At 40.7% G+C, this 24,969-nt stretch overlaps 3 protein-coding genes across 5 annotated transcripts in view; 1 reads left to right on the forward strand and 2 right to left on the reverse strand.

Annotated features, from left to right (window-relative positions):
• Positions 1-27: 27 nt before the first annotated feature.
• ano9b (anoctamin 9b) lies at positions 28-10,958 on the reverse strand. Of its 2 annotated transcripts, none has more exons than XM_079465028.1 (24): positions 10,708-10,958; positions 7,426-7,482; positions 6,643-6,774; positions 6,420-6,556; positions 6,256-6,305; positions 5,766-5,824; positions 5,565-5,650; positions 5,347-5,481; positions 5,154-5,247; positions 4,968-5,028; positions 4,801-4,883; positions 4,614-4,718; positions 4,243-4,407; positions 3,885-3,921; positions 3,694-3,805; positions 3,554-3,611; positions 3,024-3,121; positions 2,755-2,924; positions 2,410-2,562; positions 2,164-2,311; positions 1,366-1,488; positions 1,035-1,128; positions 789-901; positions 28-625 (listed from the first exon to the last, which is right to left on the reverse strand). In XM_079465028.1, the coding sequence occupies exons 1-24, from the start codon at positions 10,726-10,728 to the stop codon at positions 583-585; spliced, it is 2,334 nt and encodes a 777-aa protein (XP_079321154.1). In that variant the 5' UTR covers positions 10,729-10,958; the 3' UTR covers positions 28-582. The 2 variants fall into 2 exon arrangements, with proteins under 2 accessions (XP_079321154.1, XP_079321153.1); XM_079465027.1 differs by having other exon boundaries at positions 7,414-7,482; positions 10,708-10,924.
• Positions 10,959-11,449: 491 nt separating this feature from the next.
• tssc4 (tumor suppressing subtransferable candidate 4) lies at positions 11,450-13,977 on the reverse strand. Of its 2 annotated transcripts, none has more exons than XM_079465066.1 (4): positions 13,562-13,977; positions 13,120-13,236; positions 12,946-12,976; positions 11,450-12,749 (listed from the first exon to the last, which is right to left on the reverse strand). In XM_079465066.1, exon 4 carries the CDS (start codon positions 12,685-12,687, stop codon positions 11,782-11,784), a length of 906 nt encoding a protein of 301 aa, XP_079321192.1. In that variant the 5' UTR covers positions 12,688-12,749; positions 12,946-12,976; positions 13,120-13,236; positions 13,562-13,977; the 3' UTR covers positions 11,450-11,781. The 2 variants fall into 2 exon arrangements, with proteins under 2 accessions (XP_079321192.1, XP_079321193.1); XM_079465067.1 differs by having other exon boundaries at positions 13,544-13,571.
• Positions 13,924-24,969, forward strand: part of ano5b (anoctamin 5b) — a 33,987-nt gene continuing 22,941 nt past the window's right edge. Inside the window, exon 1 of the mRNA XM_079465041.1 lies at positions 13,924-14,421. Within this exon, the coding sequence (XP_079321167.1) occupies positions 14,346-14,421 (76 nt within the window). The 5' untranslated portion in view covers positions 13,924-14,345. The remainder of the gene's footprint in view (positions 14,422-24,969) is intronic.

Genomic DNA, 24,969 nt, shown 5'->3' on the forward strand with positions numbered 1-24,969 from the left:
AGAATGCATTTCTGCTGACACCTCATGGAAGAAAAAAGAATTGACAATTTTATTTTGCAACCACCTTTAAGATTCACTTCATTGTATTACTTCATTATTTAATTACCATTACATTGAACATTTTCTGGTACATGAACATGAAGATATATAAAAATAACATAGCTTGGGCAGTATGAAAAGCACGTTGGCACAGTCCTTTAGTACTTTGTACCCTACCCTTATACATTTGGATTATCACATTTCGAATAATTGACTTGAAACACGGTTTTCACTGTCAATCCAAAACATTTTGGAGGCTTACATATGCATTTCAAATTTAAAAAAAGCAAGCCTTTTCTCAATATAAAATATAAATAATATTGCCAACAACATTAATGTATTACTAAGACCTGTTGGGATTTCTCCTATGAACTGAAATAACAGCAACTTACTTTAATTGTGTATTTTCACAGTTCTTTAAAAATGTAAGATTTTCATTTTCCACACACAGGTAAATGCCAGGGATTTAATGAAATGTCCTTGTGACACCAGCAAGTCTCGTGAATTTACAAGATCCACACGATTTAAAGCATCTGGTTTGGTTCACACTTCAGTCGATCTGCTGTCATATTTTTTATTCATTTCCCTGTTGAAGATAAGATGAGAAAAAAACAACAGCAAATCAGCAGCAGGAAGAGGAAAATAAATGTTTTTTTAAGACAAGTAATAACACTTTTACATATCTCTACACCATGAATGCAAAGTACTCAGAGGAGATGCATGTTGTAGTGTATGTGGACAATACGTACCTAAGTTCTTTTTTCAGTCGAGACAATTTGTATTCCAGCCTAATGTTTTTCACTTTGATTGGATTGTCAGGTATAAACCAAGCAGCAACAAACTTGCACAGCACCACCACATGCTAAGCAGACAGATAAACAACTTCCATAAGCCACTTCTACAAACTAAGATCTCTTCTGATAGTCATGACAGAAAAAATGTGGTTAAGTGAAAAAATGTAACAGAGACATCGACAACATTTGATTACAATATACCTCAAACAGAATAACAAAGGCAAAGCGGAATGCCAAAATAAGCCAAAACTGTGGAGTGAGACTCTGGTCCACATCATTGCGGTAGTCTCTGTAACTGCAGAATACACACATACACAGCAAACATTCTTAAAATGTAAAAAGGGCCAATTCAGTCACAAGTACACTAAAAACCTTTGTGTTAAAACAACTAGTATATTGATATTAGTGTACTTACTACATTACATAAAGTATACTTCAAATATGCAAGAACTGTACTACATGTTTGACTTGTTTAATAAAATTAATTTGAAGTATACTCATTATAAAACATAAATATAAATTAAGTGCCCACCTGCAGTGATTAACATTGATTCCATTTTCTGTGGTCATTTGTTTTATAAGGAAGTCTTCTTGCACTTTTACATCTGACATGTAGGCTGTTGCCAGAGTGCCGTTGATATACCCTGTCATGCAGCTGTCAGACAAAAACACACATTCATAGTCATATTCCAATATTAGTTTACAAGCTTCTGAATATATCAATATCAAGACAAATACAGTATATAAAGTATGTCTACTTTATTCACTTTTAAATGCTTGTAAAAACAGAGGAAAATGTGGGCGAAAGCATAAATTTGTACACTTGTTTAGATCAACCCTACATCATTTCCGACTAAAACTAAACAAAGTCGCTTTGTTAAAATGAAAAAATATATATACAAAACAAAATTAAATAAATAAATAATAAAGTGACAAAAGCATATAAACAAAGTTGCTAAACATTTAACTAAAATAACTATCTAAAAATAAATGCGAATTTTAAAATATTAATAAAAACTATTATAAAACTCAAATAAAATCTAAAAGAATTCTGGTCTAATAGTAATGCATATAAATTATTTTTGACTGACTACAACCACTGATTAAATATTTTTTTGTTTAAAGACTTGATAATATATAATAGCCTATATTATATAATCTATTTTAATTAACACCACAAAAGTTATTAATAATGTATAATAACTGGTCATTTATAATGCAGGAAAAAGTAGACTTGACAAAAGACAATCGATTCAAATAAATAAGAAATACCCCTTTTAAAGAATTTAATTCGTGAAATATACCAAAGCAAGTGAGAAGTAATACTCACTCCAGGTTGGCACTGGTTCCGTTTGCACAAGGCCCATAAGAGTACCGATACACCAGACGTGGGATAAAGTCAGAGGTAAAGCCAATAACCAGTCCATTAGCAATGACAGCCATCACACCAACGACTTCTAATATTCTAGTCCACACACCTGGAAAAAACATGCCGGACATTATGAAAGTAATTACTTGATGATGAAAAACAGACAACCTCGCCATCACACATATACAAGCACAAAACAGTATTTACCAATGTCATTAGTCTTTTTGGGCACCAGGCGGCGCTCCAGGCTGACCATCTTGATAGCATCCAGTCTGATCTCAAAAATGTTATTGATCAGAGCCAATAAAGGAGCCAGAGGGAAGGCTGCCACAAAGATGGTGGTGAAACTAAACTGAATGACTAGACAGGAAAGAACAGCACATGGTTTATAGGTAAACTAAATTTACACATGGCTATAAAGATTTCTTGCAAATAACATGTTTATGCAATGATTGTAAAGAACACGCCATGAACCTATAGAACACATCCAAATATAGCAAAATACATCTACAGTTATGTAAAACTAATGTGGTGGCTGGCAGAGATACATACCCATTTCCAAAAACTCATTAAACAAGCTGAAACAATTCACATCATTCAGGTGGTAATTGTCCAGCCAGTTACGCAGCCTGCTGGGGTCACAGGAGTCGATGTTGCCTGCATCATCTTGACATTCATTTATTTTATCTGCTTTCAGCCGCTTACAACAGAGCTTTAACCAGCTGCATCCACATGAAGCCAAATACACAGAAACAAAGCAAGAGTCGCTCAATTAGCACCGGAAAAAGTGTAATGAAAAAGTTTTTTTTCCTAACACTTACGGTACTGCAAACTCAAAGATGTTGTTGATTGTTTGTTTAAGCACCAGAATAACAGACATCTGGATGAAGAGATCTGTGAGGCAGCCGCTCGGATGGCACTAAAAAGAAGAAAATGCAAGAAATCTTACTCAATGTACGCAAATATGACATCATTTTTGGGTTGCTTTCTATGTCATGGCAACATCATCAGTTTATCTGGCCCTAATTTTGACGTTTGGTACAATTTAGAAATATATAAAGGTTTTTCACCACATACAAAAGTCCACATTAAATCCAAAATGGTCAACTTCCTGTTTGGCGAATTAGTGCCGCCCATATTTCAATGAGAACAATATATGGATTCAGGTTCGGTGAATGTAGACCAACTAACCCCAACAGTTTTCTGAACCAACATTAAAGCAACTTGGGTAAATATAAGTGGACTATTTTAAACTCAACTGATTTTAAGAATATCATATCCCATATCCCTTTAAACATGTGAATTTTTATCATAATTGTACAGTCATATGTAATTCTAATATCACTCTTACCTCTTCTAATCTCCACTTGCCTCCTATTCGAACATAGTTTCCTGGGTAGCCATTAATTCTGAACAAAGCATTAATAGACACTTCAAATGGCCTGTTATTAGAAAAACATCTTAAATAATTGAACACAAAATGACACATACCTTCCTAGAAAGAAGGCCACATAAAATAGTGATGAGAACAGTGTGAAGAATTGAAACGTAAACATCTTTACAGTGAAGCTCCTCTCTGAGGCGGCCATTGTGCGAGGCTTCTCTGTAAATTAATCATTTGTCAAAAATCTTTTTATAAGGTCCAGTAAAGGATGTTATGTTTCTACACTTAAAGCACCTACCTAATAAACACATCTTGAGGGCCACAAATCTGTTGACCTGAAAAGAGACAGTGAATTACCGTGGAAAGAACAAATTTGATCCCCTAGCATCTATGATTTAAAAATGTACCGTTGAGTGAATTGGAATTCTATTCTGATTTGTCCAAATACTTCACTACACATTTTATTATCAGGAAACCTGTTCCTGAAGTTCTTGAATTTTAATTTGGATTGCGCCCTGTTTTCTTAGGTAACAGCATGGATTAGTGCAGACATGGACAGCAAGTTTGCGCATAAAAGACACTCATTATTGTAAGATGCTATATTCTTTAGCAAACAGATGTTTCCTTCCCTTTGGACAGAACAGATCAGTACTTACCTTAGTCATAATTTGAATAGTGATGTAGTGCAGCACTGCACCAGTCAACATGGCTATTGTGGTGGCATGATCACGCAAGAAATGCCACTCGCTCTCGGACAACACTATTCCAGCTAATATACGGCAGATCACCAGTGCATGGGTCAGACCAATGATCACCATCAACTGAAAACAATGCACATACTAGTGTTATATATAGTTATAATTAAAATAAATATATTTAATGAAATATTAAAAAAATTATTGCAAACATGTGCAGAAAAGACCAACCTTACAATTTTAAACCGAAAGTGAAAGGAACAAAAAATAACAGCGATAATAACAAACACACACTCAAAGTAAAAAGTTTCTATGCAAACTTTGTTTCTCACCACCAGCGTTACCAGAAGCAACACCACTGTTGTCCGCCGAAAGGAGTGTCTGAACACTTTTGGCTCACATCGGGGATCATTCACAATCCCCAAAATCAACTCTTCCTGTGGAAACAAAGAGTTATTTAGCTACATCACAAGATGCATAGTTATTATTTTGTTAAAAAACAATGACAAGATTCTCTACCTCCTCCTCACACCAGTCATACACATTCCATTTAGAAACATACAGAGCTCGATGTCTCTTCCACAGCTCCAGGAACAGCGTGGCTATTAAAACAACGTCAAAACAAAAGCATCAATCTTACGTGCAAAGAAATATGCATTCTGCCTTATTTAAAAGACAAAACGTACCCCAAATTGCCATAAACATGGCAAATGCCACAGTCCCTTCGTTGTCAAATAGCTGGCTGACCTGTTTGAGAATTCCAAATGTAAGCATTCAGCGCAAGTTGGTAATTAATTGCAGGTACTTTTCCTCACTACATTTGAAACCCCATCTCACATAATCCTCAATTCTAAACACGTTTACTTGCTGACCTTAGCATATGTACAGGTGTCAGACAGGTTCCACACATGGCATCGCTTGTCACATCTTGGACACATGATGATGTTGGAGTGACAGACTTCTTTTCTGTAACAACGCACCACAATTAAAATAAAGATTTATTTAAAATAATAGATTTATTAATCTTAGTCCTTTTTTAAAAAAAGGGGCTTTTAATGTACTCACATAAGCGGACTAGTATTAAAGAAGGCAATGCCATACAAAAACACAACAATGCCAATGAAAGCTGCAGGGATGAGCATCCGTGTGTACCAGCCCAGCCACAGGTAGTACAGTCCCACCTTCTCCCCAAAGTAGTCTCTGACAATGACATATGCAAACCGACAGTGTTAAAAAGCAAGACCAACATAGAACAAGATGATGACACACTGCATGCAACTTACTTAATATGACTGATAGGCTGTCTGAAAAGTTTGAATACTGCAGACCAGCTTGCCCAGGTCTTTTTTAGTTCTTTCTGCTTATTTTCCTTTAAAAGATAAGGTTTTTTGGAATACTTTTTTTTATAACTGAACGATCTGCAGCAGTTTCATGATTTCCATGAACATTTTAATAGAACAAAAAGAAGAATGAAAGACTTTTACCTCGTGCAGACAGAAAATGGACTCGAAAACACCTTGAGTCAGAAGATCTTCAAGATTCTCTTAAAGTATTAGTGGAGAGAAACAAGGCTAATGAGACGTGGACGTATGTTTCATTCATTCTCTTCTGAGGTTTAAAGGGATGGTTCATCCAAAAGTAAAAATTCTGTCATCATTTATTCAGCCCCATGTGGTTTAAAATCTGTATATGACCCTTTCAACTGTGAAACGCAAAAGAAAATATTTTACAGAAATTCTCTGTTGTTTTGCATTCATACAATGACAGTAAATGGGGGCCAATGTTGTTTGGTTACCAACATTCTTCTTTTGTGAAGAAAGCAAGTCATATGCAATGACATACGGGTCAGTAAAAGATGAAGGAATTTTTACTTTGGGGTGGAAAAGGCCTTGTCCCTTTTTAGTTTTCATATGAACCTTTTCATATTCCAAGACAACTACTAAAGAGAGATTTCTTGATTCGCCATTAACTTACCACCTGTTTCTATAAATGTATTATGTAAAACAAAGTGGACAATCCTGATTCTGTAAAACAAAGCAACAGAGGAAAAACTTATTACAAAGGCTTCGGGTGGATAAATGTTTTAATCCTTTTGAAATGCATTTTAATAAGAGTTTATAAGCTCTAGTATACAGTACCTGGTGGAAAACGGGAAACATGTTTGCTCCCCGCTCCAGTTGCAGGAATCAGAGACCTTTAGCAAGTATTTGTACCTTGCGAAAATTTCTTCAGGGGCACGAATGCCATAAAATACCTTTCCCATATTTTCAATTGCCTGTTCAACAGAAAAGAGAGCCTTGTTTGAAACAGGGATATTCAGATGAAAATCTAAAACTTAAGTGAGAAAGTGATCAAACGTACAGTCACTTTAATGTTCTTCAGTTTCAGATTCCTAATATATGCATCCTGCTTCTTGAATGTTGGTTCATTTGTCTCTCTAATTATGTCAGCCACCATGACATAGTCATACTCTTGAGAAGACTCGGAGTCATACTGAATGAATGCAGAAACAAGTTAAAGTCAATTAAAGCTCCATCATTAAAGAAATACTTTAATTGGAATAAAATTTACAGAATTAGAATTCAACAACTAATGGTATACTGAGACATGAAGTATAACTTAATCTTAGTACATCTTACTGAAACTAAGTACAGTATATGTCTGTTTGTCTGTTTTTTAAACAATGCTGTCAAGTTTTATGACAAATCTGGTAAGTACAATACTGCAGTAATTTATATAAACATTTAATAATTTAATTAAATGGCTTCCTTAATTCAGTAATGAATGAAGATGAATCCTGGTGAACAGAAATTGATGATCAGGAAACAGTAATGTTTAAAGCTGTGGATATGGAAGGACGACCAGTGTTTGTATATGTAATGTGACATGTGGGAGCTGTGATGTTATCATGACCATGACCACAATGTTATTAGGTTGAACAACAGTCATGTATTATACATTTGTAGTTATACAAGTACAAAAATGATTATGGTGACTGGTATTTAAGCTGGTTGGTTAACAATAACTAACAATACTGTTTAGCGTGTTGACAAAATGTCATATGCTCTCCTACTTGTAAGTCTCTAGGATAAAAGCGTCTGCCAAATACAAATGGTCGAAAACATGACTGGCCTCTTTTTCTACCTGTGATGAAAGTAAGGGCTCATTTCCATTCTCCAGCTCATGCAAAGCAATATGATCCTGCAACACATAAGAATAATATAGAGCTATTATAACCTCTCCAACATAGTCAATGATCAGATCCAGTACAGAGTCCTTTACAATGTAAAATTGTTGTTGTGTGGAGGAAGGGTATTTCGGTCTGGGTATTTAAGGGAAGCTGGCAAAATGTTCACGGGGATTGAACCCCATGCTGTGTGTGCCTTTGGACAAACGGCACTATGTCATTTTCCGTCGCATCTTTTTCTACTGTCAGGTATACAATTTAGTACTCTCTAGATTGATTCTGTAATTGGCATGAAACATATATCTGACTAATAGATTGTCAAGTGTTCTGCATTATTCTATACGTATAAAGTCTTATATTATAAATATAAGGAGATGCCCGTTATAGCTTGTTACCACAAATCCCTTTTCAAGTGACGGACTAGGATCCTGTCTAGGTGGCAGAGACACACCAGCTGAGAATTCTAGAGATCCGGCTAACAACTTGGCACTAGTTTAAGTGTACTAAGACCTTAGAGGCTAATAATGGAAATTTCTGTTAAGTACAACAAAAGTGTTGTCTGACCAATCTAAATAGGGTGGCCTAAGCCTCAGACTCTGATAAAAGTAATATTATTCTTGTTAAGTGTACATGGGAAACTATGGCATGATTATATTAAGCTTCCAGAGAAGGTAAGATTGGTCTATTTAACTCTGTTGAGTGCTCATGATCTCCGGCTAGAAATAATTGTTGCTAATAATTATGTGCTTATAGTCTAAGGTTACCAAAAAGGTAAGTTTTAGCAATGAGTTATAGTTGGTTGCCACCAAAGACGCTACTAGTCAGGTAACCTCTGGCAGTGACCAAGACTAGCAAGTTTGTAATCATGAGATCCGCGTATATACTTGCATTTGACGGTTTATTATAATAATGTCCAAAAATATAAAACGGTGTGCAATATAGCTGACACAGACATGAACACTGTACAGTTAGGTTTTTGGCTGTAAGTCATTTACTTTAAATGCTATTGAAGTTGTAAAGAAGACAGTCCCTAAATTCACAAATATTGAACGTCCAATTTCAAACCAACTTTATGGCAGTTCTTGGACTTTGAGTTCCAAGTGTTTAAATCAAGTCAATCTTGTGTTTTACATGAGAGGAAAGAGGCATAATGAAAAGTAACATACAGAGCCACGCACATGTTTGTAAAGTAAAACCTTACCTTATCTTAACTCAAATGCAAATATTTGAATGACTCCATGAGCAGTCAATTGTTTTACAGAATGTACAGTGGATTGACCATATAAAGTCTAATAAAGTCTAAGACTACAAATAAACCTTTAATGTAGAAAACAAGATTTCACTCTTAAAAAATAAACATGCTAAAAGGTTCCTTGCAGGCATGCCATAGAATAACCATTTTAGTTCTCCAAAGTAAGTTTCAGTCAGAGGTTCTTAAAAGAACTCTTTGTTACTTATTATTATACTTATTATAGTCTGTAGAACCCTTCCACATTACGAAGAACCTTTTGTGCACCAGAACAGGTTACAAATAACATTTTTTGGTAGCCATGCCATTGCATTTTGTTATTAAACCTATAAAGGGGCATATCAAATAGTAAACATTTCTGCACAACAAAATGTCTATCATTTGTGATGTAAAATAAAACTTTAAAACCCGATTTAAGCATGCTTAACCAATAAAGGCAGTTTGTTTATATGATCAGATGCTTTAGTGGATCATATCCACTAAAAGGATCAATAAGTTAAAAACAATGTCTTGCATCGTGGCATTCGTTTTTCTTTGTCATGCTCTCTCCCCTATTTCTTTTGCTTTTATTGTACAACACAGTATTATTACAGGTTCAAACATGTATGTGGGACAGACGTTCAACTACAAGCTATGTGTTTGCAGTGTAATTGTGGGTGTCAGAAAGATTAAAGATTCTGATTCTTCACACAAACATTAGTCATTAATAAAATGCATACTTATTTTTCTTGTTCACACATTGAAGCAGCACTGTTGCACCTCTACTACTCTAATTTAAATGTGGCTTGTGGTATTGTGCTTGGCCTCCCTTATTTTACCTCACGACAAACACATTGGCATCTGTAGATGCTATTAATATCTAATCACTAAAGTAACTGAATAATCAAGAGATCAACTTAGATAAGGTTTCAGTAGTCATAATAGAAAAGAATGAAAGGATTTTCCAGTCTCCCTTTTGCTCTGAGAAACAAGATGTTCAGGCCAAGTGAGTAGCTATTCCTCAAAATAGTTTCTAAGGAAAATAATCCCTCTTTAATATGCAGTTTAACCAGTTTTGGAACATATGTTAATCCAAAAAAGATTTATCTAAAGAGTCCAATGACATTTAAGTACACTACAAGTATGGAGACAGGAGACAGTCAAATGCATGAAAAAAAATCTCCATATTCTTAATCAGTGCAGTAGGTTGTTACTGAAACTCATAAATGGGTGTGTACAACACTTAGGTACAATAGAAACCTGTTGTTTCATAAACGGAAAGCTATTAAATTAAAACAACAAACACTACAGGTGAAATATTTGCACATGCACGCTGATAAATGCAACCAATGTTAAAAAACTGCATTTTAAGTTCATGATGAATCGGGAGTCGTTTTGACCCATAAATAAGTACGGTTGGATTTGAATTCGGTCGATTCCGATTCCAATTGCGATTCTGCTAATCTATTTCGACTCTTAGATTCCCGATTCCACAGTTGAGGTAAAACATTTAGATATCAACCTGTATGGAATTTAGCCTGACTTATTGACGTGTTTGCAATATATATAGGCTATAATTGTGAGATTTTCTTTGTATATAGGCTGTAGGAAGCATGGTTTTTCTGATTTATTACAATTTGTAGTACCATGGTTGAACTACATCTTGGTTAAACTGTGGTAACTGTAATTAAACTGTGGTTAATTTCTGGTTCCTGTGCTTTTTAATGCAAATACTATAGTTAAACTATGCTTACTACAGTAAAAAATATTGTTACTTTTCATAAGGGCTATCCGCGAGCAGATCACGTAACGCGTGTAACTTTTCTGCCCACGGGAATTGATAAGAGTTCTTGAAAATGTCTAAGCCTTCTGATTCCGATTCCAAATTAGAATTGGTTTTCGATCCCCAATCCTATCAATAAATAAGCACACACCGCCAAACTAAAATGACAGAAAAGAAGGACACCGTCATTGGCAGAACTTAAAGACATTAAAATAGGAGATCATGTACCTCTTGATCAATGGAGAGCATCCTGACATCAAAGCTTGTTAAAGAGAAAGGTCAAGAAGACTGGCGTCCGTCTAACTTCTTTTTTTGTCCTCACATAGCCGAAAAAAACTCCAAGGAACGAAGTAAAGTCGTGTTCCCAGCAGTTTAGCGTAGACTTCCGTATTTCCTAGTTCAAGATATCCGCGAACCGTAAAGTATGCTCGTGTCATACCTGTACATACGATCACATACGTCATCGTATACTTTGTGTTGGTGGGCGTGGTTTCACGGCGCTCGATATAAAAGTTCGAAACTCACCTGTTTGCGTCTATGCCAACCATAGTAAATTATGTAGCTGTAAATATTCATGTGAACCAGAACACAACAGTGCAAAACCCACCTCAGTATCCCTATCGTAAGCAGCACAAAGCATTTTTTATGTGGTAGTTCAATTAATGATACTTGAACTTTGTACATGTTCTAAAATATGAAATTTAAAAACATATCGGATCGAATTGTTTTTGACTTTCTACACATTCCGTGTTAACATAAGCTAATTCAAAATATATTTTAGAGATGTCGAGCTTAAACCTCCTACATATGTCATATCTCTGCCCTCTTAAGATGTAAAACCGTGGAGGTAACATTTCACAAAAATGTACATCACTGGAATTGCCTGGCTCCAATAAAACATTGTGTAACAGAACTGAAATTAAACTTCAACCATCATGAGAGTAACTTTACATCATGAGCGACATATCAATCCATTGCACATTTGTTTAATATGATCTCAAAATACATATGGCATAACGTTTATTTATGAAAAGTCACAATAAAAGAGACAGATAAGATACTTAATAAGGTAAAATGCTGATAACACTCGAGACAGGACATTTAATGTACCGTCTACTTTATGACTGCAAACACATCTATCACATTTTTAAAATAAAAAACAAACAGATAATTGCTAAAATGCATAATTGAATTTAACTAAACCATTAGTCCGTCAAAACCAGGATCATATTTATTCAAGATACTGGTAGATTTCAAATACATACAAACAGCAAAATTAGGGGTACAAGTCCGAACTGTTCACTATTTGCCTTCATCATCTCCAAGTGCTTTACGGAAGTGTTTGCGGTTCACTTTCTTGTTAGTGTTGAAAACTACCTTTTTGTCTTCCTCAGTCACCCACTTCCTTTTTTTCTTCTCATTCTTCCATGAACTGATATGAGGCAGAGGAGCAACGTCTCCTTCATTCTCTTCTCCATCATCAAGGTGCTGAAGTCCAACTTCTTCCTTCCTAACATGGTCAGGTTTGTTCTCACTTTGATCTTTGCTCTTGGGTTTATTGAACACGATTTTATTCTCATAGCCGCTGCTGCTGTGACCCTGGTTTAAAGCTGGACTGAAGGTCTCCGGCACAGCATCCTGAGACCTTTTGCTATCTTGAAGGCCTTGAAGGTACTGATGAGCAACCTGGCTATTCTTCCGATCACTGGTTTCAGAAACATCCTCAAGACTGTAGTGGGTCCAGCGCTCGGGGTGTGCAAGGTAATCCGGGAGATTTTTACTTGGTGTTTTTGCGGTTGCTTCAGGGCCAGCGGCACACTGCCTTTGAGCTGCCTGTGGAGGTGAAGGTGGAGCAGGACGAGCAAACGTGCCATCGAGAATGTTGTCTTCCCCTAACTGTTTAGACGTGAGCTTCGCAGCACTCTCCAACTGTGCAAAGATGTCCTTGCTACGATCACAAAACTCAGAGCTCCCGCCTGTCAGTTTGAAGGTGGGATTTTCTTGGGAAACAGGTTTGCCATAGTGAGCATCCTCTTCATCTTCTGAGGATGATGACAGGTCCTCAACCTTTCTGACAAACTGCTCATTGGGCTCATCAGGATCAGAGTCGCTCAGAGAGAGATCATCCGGAAGTTCAATGGTGTCTCTGTTAGACAGGCTGCCAGAAACACCCTTTACTGTGCTTTTTGGGTCACTCATTATGCTCATACACCGAGTCAAGGGACACAATTAGAAGTTGTATATTTATTCAGGGATACCAAGTGGAAAATCTACAAAGTTAAAGATTTAGATCAATTTAACCACAATCTTTAGGTTGATTTTTTGAAGAGTAAATATTGCATGCATACAAGATTTTTTTTTTTGCACAGAACACATAACCTGATGTTTTATTATTTTCAAAACTGAAAAGATCAAACTGATAAGAACTATGGAGAGAAAAGCGAAGTGGAGAAATTCCTTGCTCACCAAAAGGCTCTTGAGACAGCTCCTACAGGTGCTGAGAAAAAAAACACAACGACTGAGTCAATTACTCAATACACCTATTTATAAACAGTTTCACACAAAATGTACTTTAACGGGACTGATCTTAAAAAAACTTTGAATTGATAAAATTGACCCGGGTGTGGGCTGTTATCTTACTGGTGTTGATGACTCACAGGCACTGCGAGTTGCTTCGTTTAATCGTACGATCCAGAGTAGCGATCAAAGCCACATCCATAGCGACGTCCTTGGGGCTTTAGATTGTCTATTTATATGCTGTGTAAACATGTTGTTTTCCATTAAAATGTTGGCACATCTTTAAATATTAACAAAAGTAAACGCGACATTTCAAGAATATGGACGTTTTCAAGATCACGATCTTAATGAAGTGAACACACGTTAGCAATGATAGCACTAGCGTGCTCGTGAAATAACACCGCTAGCGCAAGTTACTACATTAATGTGACGATCTAAATAACTCCAGATGCAGCGAGTGTTACAAACTAACAATAAACTATTGTAAACAAAGTTTAAATAATGCATCCGTAATTTAAGTCATTTCTCGTGTATGTGGTCGACATACGAGTGCGTAGTTCCATACCTTTCTCTGCGCATGCTGCACGAGGAGAGGTGGATTGTTGGAAATGTAGGCTTCTTGCGTGACAGACTACAATTGCAGTTCGTCAGATCACCAGCAGGGGAAGCAAATTACCTAAATACAAGCTTTTGTGGTCCTCGTGTACTTTCATTTAAAATTAATTAAGGTGATGTATATGTAAACGTGTTGTTCTTCGTGCATTGTTCTTTACAAAAAAAAATACGTACACAGACAGTAAATATTTATTCTGTATTGATCTTAAAACAAAAAAGATCGTAACATATGTAACAGCTCTGGCGATACCTTGATGCCCGTACGCCGACGGAAAGAGTTGGTTTGTTAGCCACTCCCATTCAAGGCATCACGTCCTGCGTTCAATTCCGAAGTACTCATCCCTATGCCCTAATCCCTTCGAAGAGTAAAGCTCTTGATATGTCAACTATAGAGGGATAAACTCAATTGTATCTCGTCATCTGTCCGTTTAACATTAGCGTGGCAAAAGGAGCAGTAAAACAACGTCATCTTATCTTTATTTGGGGCAACGTGTTGTATGGTGTCCCCTTACCCAAGGGCCCTTCGGAGGGCAATATATCCCGCTTGGGACGCACCGATCTTTTCATTCCGCTGCTGCTCGTCATTGACGTTAGAAGAAAGCGAGTGAAGGATTTCTAGTTTAGTCACTACAAACGTCCATTCGGCAGCTAAGTCATACCAGAAGACAGGTCTGTTTCCTCGACTGATTTTCTATATTTTCCCCCGTGGTGGAAAAAAACGCACGACATTTAAGATGAACCGAATAACGGGAAAGACGAAAGAAGCCACTCTGATAGAAATGTCTAACACACTGGATTCCCAAATCGAAGGTAAGAAAATTACTACTGTTATGGTAAATTGATGTGTAACGATGAGAAAAATCTAAAGTAGAGAGGTTCGTCTTGCGTTCAAGTCCAACCTCTAAATGAAAGGACACATTAATGTAACAGTTTCGTTTAATCCGGTGACAGGATGTCAAAGACAAAGGCGACGATATAGAGCAGAACCCGTTCGTCAAGTTAGGTCTTATTTAAACATGACTGTAAAACGCATACATCAGTTACATGCATCCAAGTGAGTTTTCGCGTTGGGGTGTTGTTGTGCTTTTAGAAAGCTTCTTTCAGCTGCAGGCATGGAAAAGTTGTGGTCTACACCCAAACCTCCTGCCACTCTGCATTAACTTTCCGACGCTTTCAACGTGGTCTAAATTGTAAACAAATATGTCCATTTATCTACCTGGCAATTGGGCCTACCAATTCGTTGTTTATGTGTAGTTTTAGTAAATGTTTGAGGTGTTTTGTTGTTTTCCTGTGTCATTTGCCGTTTTAGGAATAGCTTGGTACTTCCCACCCTTTTTACAGTCTTCCAAGTCTGGCCACATGGCTTGGCATCGGTCCCTGCTTCATTTCGGAATAAAACAGCTCTTATGTTGAACCCGTATAACGTCTGGTGTTGATGTTACCCATTCAGTGTTATTTTGGTCTTTTGCTGTACACAGACCATGTTAGGATTAGAACACATCAGGGATGTATATTATAATCGACAAAGTATTTCATAATATCGTTTGCACTGGGAAGTTAATCTAATTACAGACTGCATCATCATGTATTAACATCAGGATGGAATAGGCTGACAATTCGTCTTATATATCTGACAGATGTGCGACGTGTAGTTTGATCCCCTCAGTATTAGTTTGGCTAGTTTTGTAATACTGTGAATGAATTATTGATCTGAGGGGCGCTGAAATAAATCAATCCCGGGTGTGTTAGGTTCTCTTATTATTCTTATGGCTGTATGTTGATTAATGTTTGTTAAAACACTAAAAGGCTAGAGGGGCTCTTATCCGTGTAGGTGTATGTTTGTTGTCCGTGACTTCATTCACATAGGTGTGTGGGATTGTTTGCCAAAGTGTATGTTTTGCTCTCCAATTCTTAGCAATTCCAAGGGTTTGCCTGTGTCATGAATGAGTGATTAAATACAGGAGATCAGAATATAAAGGAACTTGTCATTTGCATAGAATTTGTTTAAATTGGATTTTAGGGAAACCCCACCCTAATCCTCTTTCCCATCTTCTCTTATGTTCCATGGGTTTAATCCTTAGTAATGAAATGGTTCAAATTCATAGGCGATTTAATTGTGCTGTCCAACCAAGATGCTGGCACTGCTAAAGTACGATGGCAGACACATTATTTCTGAAAGTGTAATTAAAAAATGATGGACAAATAATTCAATTTATTGAATTACAAACTCAGCGGTAAGAGTATTGCGTTAACAACACGGAGTTGTGGGTTCGATCCCAGGGGATTGCAGATACCTATGTATAGGATAATGCAATGTAAGTCGCTTTTGATAAAAGCGTCTGCCAAATGCCTAAATGTAAATGTAATAATAGCCAAGTGCTTCGGAGGCTATGGAAAGACCACAAAATGAATGGGTTTAATATACTTTTGATTCATAGCTGCATAATTTACTACAAAATAAAAACAACCGAACACCATAGAAGTGCCAACTGGTCTATAAGACATTGCTTACACACAGCTCTACAAATTCTTGTAAATGTATCTGAGCAGAAAGTTCTCAATCCTTCCTCCATGAACCATTTTAACTAGACTTCCCTGCTGCAGCAATTCTGGTGGCAACATATTATTATTGCATGTCATTATAATGATGATACAATGATCCTGATAAACATGAGATGTAGGGAGATTACATCAATGTATGTTTTTTGAGTCTCGCCTTTTGCTTTAAGTGTCCTCTCTGTTCTCAATATCGACTTTTCATTAAATTTATTTTTAGATAGCCTGTGACAGCTCATTTACATATTAGTTTTACAGTTATGCTTGGTTTCAATTTTTTCAATAATTGCATGTATGTTAATAGCCTTTTTGTAAACTTGGACTTCATTGGACCAACAAGATCATAAAAATGTCATTATTTACGCTCTTTATCTTACTTTAGAATGGAGTTTATCACTGTCAACTGCTTTTCAAAACGGTTGTTTATTAAACTCTTCTGTGACATTGTGAATTCCCCTTGTCTCCTCACTGTTTATCATTGCATTGTCACCCTGAGCTGTCACATTCATGACTTTGTTTCTTATCAGGGCAGACCATGGTATCCTCTTTAGAGAATGCAACAGTGTCACACTCATGTCTGTCCATGTCCCTAATGTGTTTGTGTGTGTGTCTTGAGTTCCCTTGACCTGTCATGCTAGGGAGTATAATAGCCACTTAAATGTTAAAATGTGTCTTTTCCAAATGTTTTAAATTGAAATTATTTTTTCCAACCAAGATGCTGCGAGGTCATGGTACACATGGTACACAGAATGAGATGTTGCTATAGCAACTGGCTGTTTAATTTAGTTTTCCCTTTGATAGCATACTGAACAAGCAGCTGACCATTCCTGAAGTCAGAAATGACCTATATATATATATATGTATGTATTTATGCCTCTGTGATTTGAAATACTGTCAGATTCAAACAGCTGTTAGATTACAAAAATGAATAGATTATTAAATATTGCTGTTCAGAAAAGTGCCATGTGTGGAGTAATTTCATAGCACTTGGGAGTTCTGAGTCTACGTGACCCAGAACAAAACCAGGACATTCCAGGGAGTGTATTGTATTTACCAAACTTTTATGTATCTGTTTATTTTGTACTGCTCCTGCCCTTACAGTAGCCTACCATTGTCATTATTTGGTTTGTTATCAAAGACTTTGTTGTGGATTAAAAAGGACTGCAATTCTTCTGAGACACCATTGTGTCCTGCTGATAATAAAACAGTTCCTGTGTATTTGAATAACTGTATCAACAACAGATCTTGGCCTCTCCAAGACTTTTCCTGTAGAAGCTTGCCTCAGATTGACACCATCGCCTTATAATGTCAAGGTGGTATTAAGTGAATGCTTGCTGACCTGGTGCCTTGGTGGTTCCTGACACACTTTTCCTGTTGAGAGTTATGTGTTATGTCAAGCATTAGGAATGTATCATTGATGCATTCAGAGGATGAAATCACAAAGCCTTTTATTTCTACTATAAATGTCAGCATTGTCATCATGTGGGAGCAAATTGGATTTGGGAATGTATTTTCAGATCTGCTGAACAAACCTATTTCAGTCTGTTTGCTGAGTAATAGCTGAAATACCAGGGGCTCCGACTTCCTTCTTGAGCAGTACCGATTCCAGAGTTAATCAAACTGTACTGTATCAAAAAATGCACCAAGTATAGCACTAGAATGCATTTAAAATGATGCGTGTGAACTTTCCAGAAAGGTAGATCTCCCTTAGCACGATCGAGTTTGTGTTTACTGGGAAATTACTGCAAGGGTCACAGATTTGTATATAGACAGGTTCTATCAACACCACGCTTGTTTTTTCCCTCTCCGTTTCAAAGCATTACACAAAGGTGCCATTATCAAGGACGCTTTTCCCAGTAGACCTAATCATCACTCATAATAACATGATCAGAGGAAGCCTGCGAGACCCAAGCACCTGCCAGAACTGCTCAATGCAAATATTTGCTTAATGAAAAGATGGAAAGAGAGCCATATTACATTAACCTCTAGAATCCTATAACTCTAGTGATATCAGTAGGATCTCTATAACTCTATAGGATCTCAATTGAACCTGCCAGGTCTGAGGTAAATATTAAAGATGGTTTACATTTATGCATTTGGTAGATGCTTTTATCCAATGCGACTTTCAAGTAGGCGAGCATATTAACATATAACAATTTGTCCAAAGAGTACAGCCTTTTTTGTGTCCCTGTGTTTTAATTACATTTAAAAGTCTAAATGTCTAAATAATTAGCAAATGACTTCCATACATAATCTTTTCTGTGTACTAAGACTGCAATTCTGGTTTTAATTCATTTTGAGAGAGTATTTGGGGAATTAATGCAGAAATGCCTATGTGGTGTAACAGTGATAACAAACGATTAAATTCTCAATTAAACACCATATCAGATACCTTGGCATAATCTTACATTAGTTTCTAATAGTAAATACAAGTCACTGGAACGACCTTGTTCTAAATATTATATTTCATTAGAGTCAAATTCATGAAGTGTCTAGTGTAACCACCATTTATTGAGCAATTTTGTTCATTCATAAAGACACGTGACAGGAAATGAAATCACAGAGAACCCGTGGTGACACTAACTGCTGCATGCAAAGAGAGATAATTTGACATTTTTAGAGTGTGTCAGGTATTCTTAAGTATGCATGTCAAATGGACTCCAGAATTACATTGATATTTACAAATGTTATTTATAATTGCACAAAATCAACATGGATACACTAAGTACATTTTAAAATATCTGATACGTGCTTTTAAAGCATGTTTTTAAATGATTTTGTACCTTTTTTCCGACTATATTTTGGTAAAGGTTTTAAGTGATTACCAAGTGTTGTCCTGATTTCTTTATAGAAATGATACGTAAATGTAAAAAAGTTCCCTGTGTGGTTTTAAAACTTAAATCTCTCCATTCCTGACTGTCACATGGGTTAAGATGACTGTGCCGTTCTGACGGGATACCGGAGGATCTTTCAGGCAGGTACGGACAGAGCATCACTTCAGTGTGCGCTTATATGTCCGTCCTCAACGTCATCATCGTCCTTTTTCCTGCTCTGTTTTATATTCATACCTCTCATTGCATTGTTTTTGCATTTTTATGCTTGCTGTTGTCTCTGAGAACATATTAGGACATGTGTGCTTGTCCGTGTTATCAAATGGGATGGGAGCCTGCTTCCAAATCCCACAGATTTTTTAGAAAATGTTGCTGCCATTGATCCGTTCATTCATTCCTCTGCACCTTCAATTGATCACTGCCTCATAGCTGTTATTTTTAATTTGTCAACTTTTCTGCAGTCTGTTTATGCCGTCCTTCTCTGCCATATCTAAAAATCGCAACGCAGACCCTCTGTATAATTAGTTTTTTGCCCAGCCCATGTGTTTACAGCTACTCTCATTCAACTGCACAAGTCTCATGCAGTTAGCGTGTTGAATGTGTGAGGTGCAGGTGCAAAGGTGCGAAATGGAGTGTTTTTGTGTGTGTTGTTTCCATTGTTTTCCTGAGAGAATTTAATTAAGAGATGCACACAATTTACACTGCTGCAAAGATGAACAGCCTTCGCATGATTTGCTGTCTCAGAGACCAGCTTGCTGACGACTTAGACAGGTTTTAGACAGGTTTTAACCAGCTTTTTAATATTTAAGTAATTCGTTTGAAGTATAGTGAAGTTTAGTGGTTTTGGTTTATAAAATGCATCAAGTATTCACCTGACAGATTTCAGAGAAAAGATATATTGGTAGGTCAGAGGTTTTTATATAACAGCATTTTTATTCAATGAGAAATTCTCCATGAATCATTTTGTAGGTGATAAGTTCACCTCCAATCAGATCTGGTGACCGCACCGAGACTGCCCATTGCCCATGCCTTTTGAAAGGCGTCATCCTAGTCAGTTATGTCTATCCTGGTAGAAAAAGCGGGCTGTCTTGTTTCCCACAGGAAGTGCTTTTATCCCAGAAAGTCGGCTATTCACCATTATAATCATATGCTGACTAGCCAATCGAATATCTGTCAGTTTGTGAGGGGGAGAGAGAAAGACAGGAAAGTCTCACATCTGCCTAAACCATTTTCAAGTGAGGTGCTGTTGGATATTTCACTTTGGCAGCTATGACATTTCTCAAGTACACTGAAGCCTTTAATATTACTGGAATTAAGCTAAGCTGGGGCTGCACTCCAGCAAAATATAGACTCCTTTTGAAAAGATTCACTTAAATTCATTTATTCTGTTCACCTTTAGGATGCCATCCACAAAATATGTGGACAGGAACCTTTAAAAACGTCTCGGTTATGTCTGTAACCTCCGTTCCCTGATGGAGGGAACGAGACGTTGTGAGAGACTGACTGGGGTTTGATCTTGAGAACCTACCTTCTCCGAGATAATTAATTATAAAACGCCAATGGGCTTGGCGAATGGCACGCGCACGCCAGTCTCCGCCCCGTACATACGGGTATAAAGGAAGACGGTCATTCACTCACCCTTTGTACTGAGGAACCTGAGAGGGCACTCCCGTTCACTGCAGTGATTCGGTGAAGCGTTGTGGCATGAAGTCACAACGTCTCGTTCCCTCCATCAGGAAACAGAGGTTACAGACGTAACCGAGACGTTCCCCTTCAGTCGGTCTCTCGACGTTGTGAGAGACTGACTGGGGATCTATCTTAAACGCCACATCGCTTGCACCGACATCACGACCTGAAGCGGAGCGACCCTGACTGGGCTAGCGAGTCACAAGAGTGCTACCGCGAGACGTAATCTTCCAGCCACATATTATTGGTCATACTGAGAAGCCTGTACTGACGGCCTCACGGACAGTGGCGTACGCCTCTAGTAGCGAGGAGCTGTCCGGAGCCGAACACTGGGGAAACACTGCTCTCCTCTTAGAAGAGTGTGTTACGGAGGCCACATCCTACCCGGAGGGGAGGTTACATGTGGAGACACTAACATGGTCTCCCCGGCGGGGAGAACAACATGCGGAAAGGTGTTAGCCCGAATAGGGGGACAATCCAGGTGGGATTATCCAGGTCACAGATTCATCAATCGGGAAATCATGAGTGAGGAATTCAACACACGGGATGACCCAGAGGGGAGTCACTACGTATGGGGCACTAGTCCTAGTACAGGGGTCTGCCTGAGCAGGGATGACTCTACCTATAACGGACCTGGTTCTAACAGACGGCTCCGCTCAGTCTGTTACCAAGTGCAATGCTTAGTGATGGATGGAATGCCTATACTTCGCCCGAGAGGGGAAAGTAGGGAGGCTACAATAGCGCACTAGTCCCACCTGGTGAGGGGAGAAGGCGCTTTCGCAGGCGTACACCCAAAACAGGAGTCCGTCCTACATGCCGGGGGCGTTGAGGACATGGGCTGCAACTGGTTCCACGCGAAGATTGTAAAACCTTGCGAAGGTACTGGGCGTAGCCCAACCCGCAGCACTGCAGATGTCTGCCAGAGAGGCGACTTGTGCCAGTGCCCACGAGGAGGCCACACTCCGAGTGGAGTGGGCCCTCACTGCAAGCGGGCACGGGCGATCTTGGGACTGGTATGCCACCGTGATGGCATCCACAATCCAGTGCGCCAATCTCTGTTTGGAGACAGCCCCCCCCGGGTGCTGTCCTCTGTAACAGACAAAGAGCTGCTCGGAGCTTCTTAGGCTCTGTGTGCGGTCCAGATAGAGGCGCAGCGCGCGTACTGGACACAACACATTAGAGGTTGGGTCTTCCTCCCCTGAGGGGAGCTCCTGCAGGTTCACCACCTGGTCCCGGAAGGGAGTGGTGGGAACCTTGGGCACGTAACCGGGGCGGGGTCTCAAGACAACGTGAGAATCGCCGGGCCCGAACTCTAGGCACCCTTGGGACACGGAAAATGCCTGTAGGTCCCCCACCCTCTTGATGGAGGCGAGCGCCGTCAGGAGTGCAGCTTTCATCGACAGATGAGGGAGACTAACAACTCTGAGGGGCTCAAACGGGGCCGTACCAAGGCCCTGTAGGACCACGTTAAGGTCTCAAGAGGGTACAGAGCGCGGTCGAGGTGGATTCACCCTTCTCGCGCCCTTGAGGAACCTGGTGACCAAGTCGTGCTGACCGAGAGACTTACCCTCCACGAGATCGTGATGTGTGGCAATGGCAGCAACATACACTCTCCGAGTGGAAGGGGAGAGATTACTCTCAAGTCTCTGCAGTAAATAGGCACCGACCCGATCGGGCAATTCCGTGGGTTCTCCTCCCGGGGAGAATACCAGGACGAGAAGAGGCGCCACTTATAAGCGTACAACCGCCTAGTGGCAGGGGCTCTAGCCTGCAGAACAGTCTCCCGGACCGCTACCGACTAGCCCCTTAGGGTCTCTTCGTCCCGTCCAGGGGTCAGGCATGGAGATTCCAGAGGCCCGGGTTGGGGTGCCAAACCGTGCCCTTCCCCTTCGTCAGGGGAATGGGCCAGGGGGGGGGGCGTCGTCAGATCTACCAGATCCGAGAGCCAGGTCTGGTTTGGGCCAGTATGGCGCCACTACCAGAACCTGATGCCCCTCTTCCCTGACCTTGCACAGGGCCTGTGCAAGGAGGCTCACTGGGGGGAAGGCGTACTTCCGCTTGTCCCGCGGCCAGCTGTGTGCTAAGTCATCCGTGCCGAGGGGACCTTCGGTCAGGGAGTACCAGAGCGGGCAATGGGTGGAGTACGGGCAGGCAAACAGGTCCACCTATGCTTGACCGAACCGCTCCCATATGAGCTGGACTGCGCGGGGATGGAGCCGCCACTCTCCGCGGGGAGTGCCTTGACGAGAGCGCGCATCGGCTGTCTGGTTCAGGTAGCCCGGGAGAAACGTGGCCCGCAGGGACTTGGTCACCTGCTGACTCCAGAGGAGGAGGCGTCGGGCGAGTTGCGACAACTGCCGTGAGCGTATGCCGCCCTGGTGATTGATGTACGCCACGGCAGTCGTGCTGTCTGACCGGACTAGGACGGTTTGTCCTGCACGAGGGGCTGGAGCCTCCTCAGTGCCAGATGGACTGCTAGCAACTCTAGGCAGTTGATATGCCACCGCAGTTGGGGACCCGTCCAGTGACCCGATACTGCGTGCCCGTTGCACACCGCACCCCACCCTTGCAGGGAGGCGTCTGTCGTTACCACGACATGCCTCGAAACCTGTCCGAGCGGAACCCCCACTCGGAGAAAGGTCAAGTCTGACCAGGGTAAGAGAGTGCAAAGGCACTGAGGCGTTACCGTAATCCGCCTGGTGCCGGCGTGCCACGCCGTCCAGGGAACCCGACTCTGTAGCCAGTGCTGAAGCGCCGGCATGTCCATCAACCCGAGAGGGATTACCCCCGTCGAGGACGCCATGTGCCCCAGGAGCCTCTGAAAGTTCTTCAGCGGCGTCGAGGGATTCTGACTGATCAACCTCAGACAGCGCAGCACTGACTGTGCACGCTCGTTGGTGAGACGTGCTGACATACGGACAGAGTCTAGTTCCATACCGAGGTAAGAGGTGCTCTGCGCGGGGGAGAGCTTGCTCTTCTCCTGGTTGACCCGGAGGCCTAGACGGTCTAGGTGCCGAAGCACAAGGTCCCTGTGCGTGCACAACACATCTTGCGAGTGTGCCAAGATAAGCCAATCGTCGAGATAGTTTAACACTCGCACGCCTTGCTCCCTGACAGGAGCTAAGGCAGCCTCCACTAGTTTGGAAAAAACCTGTGGAGACAGGGCCAGACTGAATGGCAGGACCCTCTACTGATACGCCCTTCCCTCGAACGCGAACCGTAGGAACGGCCGGTGTCGGGGGAGAATAGAGACTTGAAAGTACGCGTCCTTCAGGTCGATTGCCACGAACCAATCCTGGTGACGTACCGAGCCCAGGATGCGCCTCTGCGTTATAGGGACGGGTTCGACCGCACCCTTTGCCAGAAGGGCGGCGACCTCCTGCCGCAGTACGGAAGCATTCTCTTCTCGCACCGAGGTGTACAGAATGCCCCGAAACTTGGGGGGGCGCCTGGCGAATTGGATCGAGTAACCGAGACGGACTGTCCTCTCTATCCAGTGTGACGGGCTGGTGTGCTGCCAAGCGCCCAAGAACCGCGACAACGGGACCAGAGGGACAATCTGCTTCACCGTGCCGGGGGAGGCTGGTTCGGTGGCTGACAGTGCGGTCACCTCGCACAGGGGGGACCCCCGGGAAGCTGACGGCTCTGTATGTTTACCTGCTTCAGGCGGCCTGACGCAACGTCTGGGGGAGATTGCGGTCTGCGGCCCGATCCATCAAGACACCGTCTGGACGAGAGTGCTGTGGAGGAAAACCCAGGGGAAATTTCTCTTTTTGTGAGTATGTGGGTGCAGGGCCCGGACTTGATGGAGACGTCCTTCCCCGATCCAGCGTTGGAAAGGCCGGGATCGGACCCAATGAAACTTCCAGCGTCAGTCTCCTCCGGCACTCGACTGCCTGACGACAGGAGATCAGAGGAGTCTTCCACATCAGATGCCAGCAGGCAGCTGTCCGATGCAGCGACAGAAATGGAGTCATCATCCCTATACGAAGTCTTTCCACTATGAGACGGCCGTCTGCCGCTCGTAGGGGACGAACCATGTGAGCGTGCAGGGGTATGGACGGTCCGCGAGCATGAAGCTGACGGAGCAACATCCATAGGAGTCCCCGAATCACCCCCGCCGCTCGCCAAAGCGATCAACCATGCCGAAACAGCGGCTGAAGATGCCTGGGAAGAAGACGGGGTGGTGGCAGCGCTCGAAAAGAACGTAGCCAACCGTGACCGCAACACCCTGATTGCCATGTCCGCACACACAGGACATGCTGAATCAGTGAAACCTGCCTCA

This window comes from Barbatula barbatula, assembly GCF_947034865.1.
Source record: "Barbatula barbatula genome assembly, chromosome: 1".
NCBI classification, from domain to species: domain Eukaryota; kingdom Metazoa; phylum Chordata; class Actinopteri; order Cypriniformes; family Nemacheilidae; genus Barbatula; species Barbatula barbatula.

What these genes read in the sequence shown, in the direction of transcription:
- ano9b (XM_079465027.1), bottom strand. Translation starts at nt 10,728, where the DNA reads ATGCTCTCCATTGATCAAGAG. An exon ending in CCTCAAGATGTGTTTATTAG is followed by an intron (nt 3,806 to 3,884) that starts GTAGGTGCTTTA and finishes ATTAATTTACAG; the next exon opens with AGAAGCCTCGCACAATGGCC. An exon ending in GGAACCAGTGCCAACCTGGA is followed by an intron (nt 1,489 to 2,163) that starts GTGAGTATTACT and finishes TTTGTCTGACAG; the next exon opens with CTGCATGACAGGGTATATCA.
- tssc4 (XM_079465066.1), bottom strand. Translation starts at nt 12,687, where the DNA reads ATGAGCATAATGAGTGACCCAAAAAGCACAGTAAAGGGTGTTTCTGGC.